We start from the raw sequence: 2,558 nt of genomic DNA, 5'->3' as shown, positions 1-2,558 counted from the left end.
TAGGTTTCTTTTTAACATATGCTAATAAATTCAGCAGTAATTTATTAGCATATGTTAATAAAAAGAAACGGCAGTTAAATTATTTTTTTAGAAAATACGACGAAAGAAAAAAAACAATTTACTAGCCTATGTTAAAAAGAAACAATACTTAAATTATTTTTTTAAAAAAAATACGACGTAAGAAAAAAGCAATTTATTAGCATATGTTAAAAGAAATAGCACTTAAATTGTTTTTTTTTTAAAATACAAGGTCAGAAAAAAAGCAATTTATTAACATATGTTAAAAAGAAACAACATTCAAATTATTTTTTTAGAAAATATGACGTAAGAAAAAAAAGTAATTTATTAGCATATGTTACAAAGAAACAGCACTTAATATTTTTTTTTTCTAAAAATACGACTAACGGAAAAAAAAGCAATTGACAGAATAGTTCCAATTGGAAATTAAATTTTGATTCTTTTTTTTTTTTTTTTTTTTTTTGAGAGGACGTGATCAGTTTTGAATTATACGTAGAATTATCTGGACCGTAGATCGTATTACCAAAGGTAGGGATTACTGGCGAAGAGTTAAGGCCGGCGCGTGTATATCACGCACTTTTATCCATCCCTATATAAACCACCACCTGAGCCAGAAAAACGCCGATCGAGAGCGTAGCCACCCCAAATTCCGATCTACTGCAGCATCAACCATGATGCTCCACCGCCGTCCCATCGATGTTGGCTGCCGCACCATAGCCATTCTGTGCCTAATCCTCGTTTACCCCCGGTGCGGCGCTCAGCCGGCCCCAGACCAGAGCCCCAAATATTCTGGTTGCACAAACCCTAACAATTTCAGGCCTTCCACGGTCACTGTCATTTTCGGTCTCATCACCGCCTTCATATTCCTCGCTTACTTCTGCCTCTACGTTCGCCAGTGCGCTCGCCAAGCCGCCGATCAACGTGACGAAGTCGGGGTCGGATCGGCGGTGGGGTTAAGTGTAGACATTCTCAATTCTTTCCCGACGATGCCGTACACTGAGGCGAAGGCGCTCAAGTTGGGACACGGCGATCTGGAGTGCGCGGTTTGCCTCATGGAATTCGAGGACGACGAGGACCTCCGAATGCTCCCAGGATGCTGCCACGTCTTCCATCCGGACTGCGTCGACGCCTGGCTCGCATCCCACGTGACGTGCCCCGTTTGCCGCTCCGACCTGGCCACCGCCGCCGCTCTCGAATCGCCGATGCCCCCTGCTTCATCCCCTGCGCCTCCAATTCCAGAATCGCCTCCGGATACTGTGATTCTCGTCGTCGACCGAGATCGGGCGCCAGAGGAAGACGACGCGACCGAATTGACCCGGATCGGGATCGAGAGGCGGGAGGCACGGTCTAGGCGGGGACGGCGGCCTTCGAAGCTCCCGCGATCGCACACGACGGGACACTCTTTGGTGAAGCTCGGTCTGGAGGCGGTCGGCGACCGTTACACGCTGCGGTTGCCGGAGCACATACGTCGGGAGATCTTCGCTGCCCGGAAATTCCATCGGTCGACCAGTTGCGTCGCTTTCCCGGTGGCCGAGGAGGGGAGCTCGCGGGCGGGTTACAGCAGCGGCGCTGGAGGGGAAGGAAGCAGCCGTGGGGTGCGAAGTTGGATCTTGGGGAAATCGGATCGGTGGCCGTCCTTATTCAGAACCCTTTACGTGCCGTGGAAGAGAGGCGATGACGACGCGTCAGCGAAGAAGACGGAGACAGAGGTGGAGGCAGAGGGAGAAAGACCTCAAGAACCAGGTTCGGCGGCATGAGGCCTTAATTTCGATTTCCTTGCCTCAAGCGCCGGTGGTGCTGGCGGCGCTAAGGGGGATGTGCATGGCTACCAGCGCCGTCCACCGCCGTGAGCTAGCGGCGGCTTCGAACCGAGACAGTATATAGCTAGGCTGCGCATTCTCTTGTCTGTTGCTTCTTATAACCTAATAAATAATATCAACAATTTTGAAAATGCTGTTACCGTCCGTTTGGGAGGAGATCGGGGAAGGCAAGGGTAAATAGCGGGAATGTAACTTTTAATTTTGTTTGGGAAGGCGAGGAATGCAAAACTTTTATCCTTCCTTACCCTCCTAACCCCCTAACGACCTATTTCTTTAGGCCCTGATTAGGTGTTGATACAATGCATGATGATAGGATTTGGTCAAGAGGACGTAACAGTCAGAAATCCAAGAGACGCGACAGTTAGAAGTCAAAGAAACGTGATAGTCAGGAGTATGTGACAATCAGAAATCAAGAGGACGTGACAGTCAGAAGTCAAAGGAGCATGACAGACAGAAGTCCAGGAAGTATGACGATCAGAAGTCGAAGGGGTGTATCACTCAATAGAAGCACTATAACTGCCAGTTAATTCTCAGTCGGGATGTACAGATCAGGAATTCAGACCGATTGCTCGGTCGGGATGTCCAGATCAGGGATTCAAACCGATTGCTCGGTCGAGATGTCCAGATCGGGAATTCAGACTGGTAGCATAAGGAACAGTGAAGGAAGATCGGGAAATATTTCTACTAGCATAAGGAACGGGGAAGGAAGATCGGGAACTA

At 48.1% G+C, this 2,558-nt stretch overlaps 1 protein-coding gene across 1 annotated transcript; it reads left to right on the top strand.

The window, feature by feature from the left end:
• The first annotated feature begins 666 nt into the window (after nucleotides 1-666).
• LOC122040030 (E3 ubiquitin-protein ligase ATL6-like) lies at nucleotides 667-1,899 on the top strand. The gene has a single exon (XM_042599413.1). The coding sequence runs from the start codon at nucleotides 690-692 to the stop codon at nucleotides 1,773-1,775; it is 1,086 nt and encodes a 361-aa protein (XP_042455347.1). The 5' UTR covers nucleotides 667-689; the 3' UTR covers nucleotides 1,776-1,899.
• The last annotated feature ends 659 nt before the right edge of the window (nucleotides 1,900-2,558 follow it).

This window comes from Zingiber officinale, chromosome 2A (assembly GCF_018446385.1).
Source record: "Zingiber officinale cultivar Zhangliang chromosome 2A, Zo_v1.1, whole genome shotgun sequence".
In the NCBI taxonomy this organism is placed as follows: Eukaryota; Viridiplantae; Streptophyta; class Magnoliopsida; order Zingiberales; family Zingiberaceae; genus Zingiber; species Zingiber officinale.
Note: the sequence above shows the minus strand (reverse complement) of the source record. Positions and strands in the feature narration are given on the sequence as shown.

Coding starts and splice junctions, on each gene's coding strand:
- LOC122040030 (XM_042599413.1), top strand. CDS start 690: ATGATGCTCCACCGCCGTCCCATCGATGTTGGCTGCCGCACCATAGCC.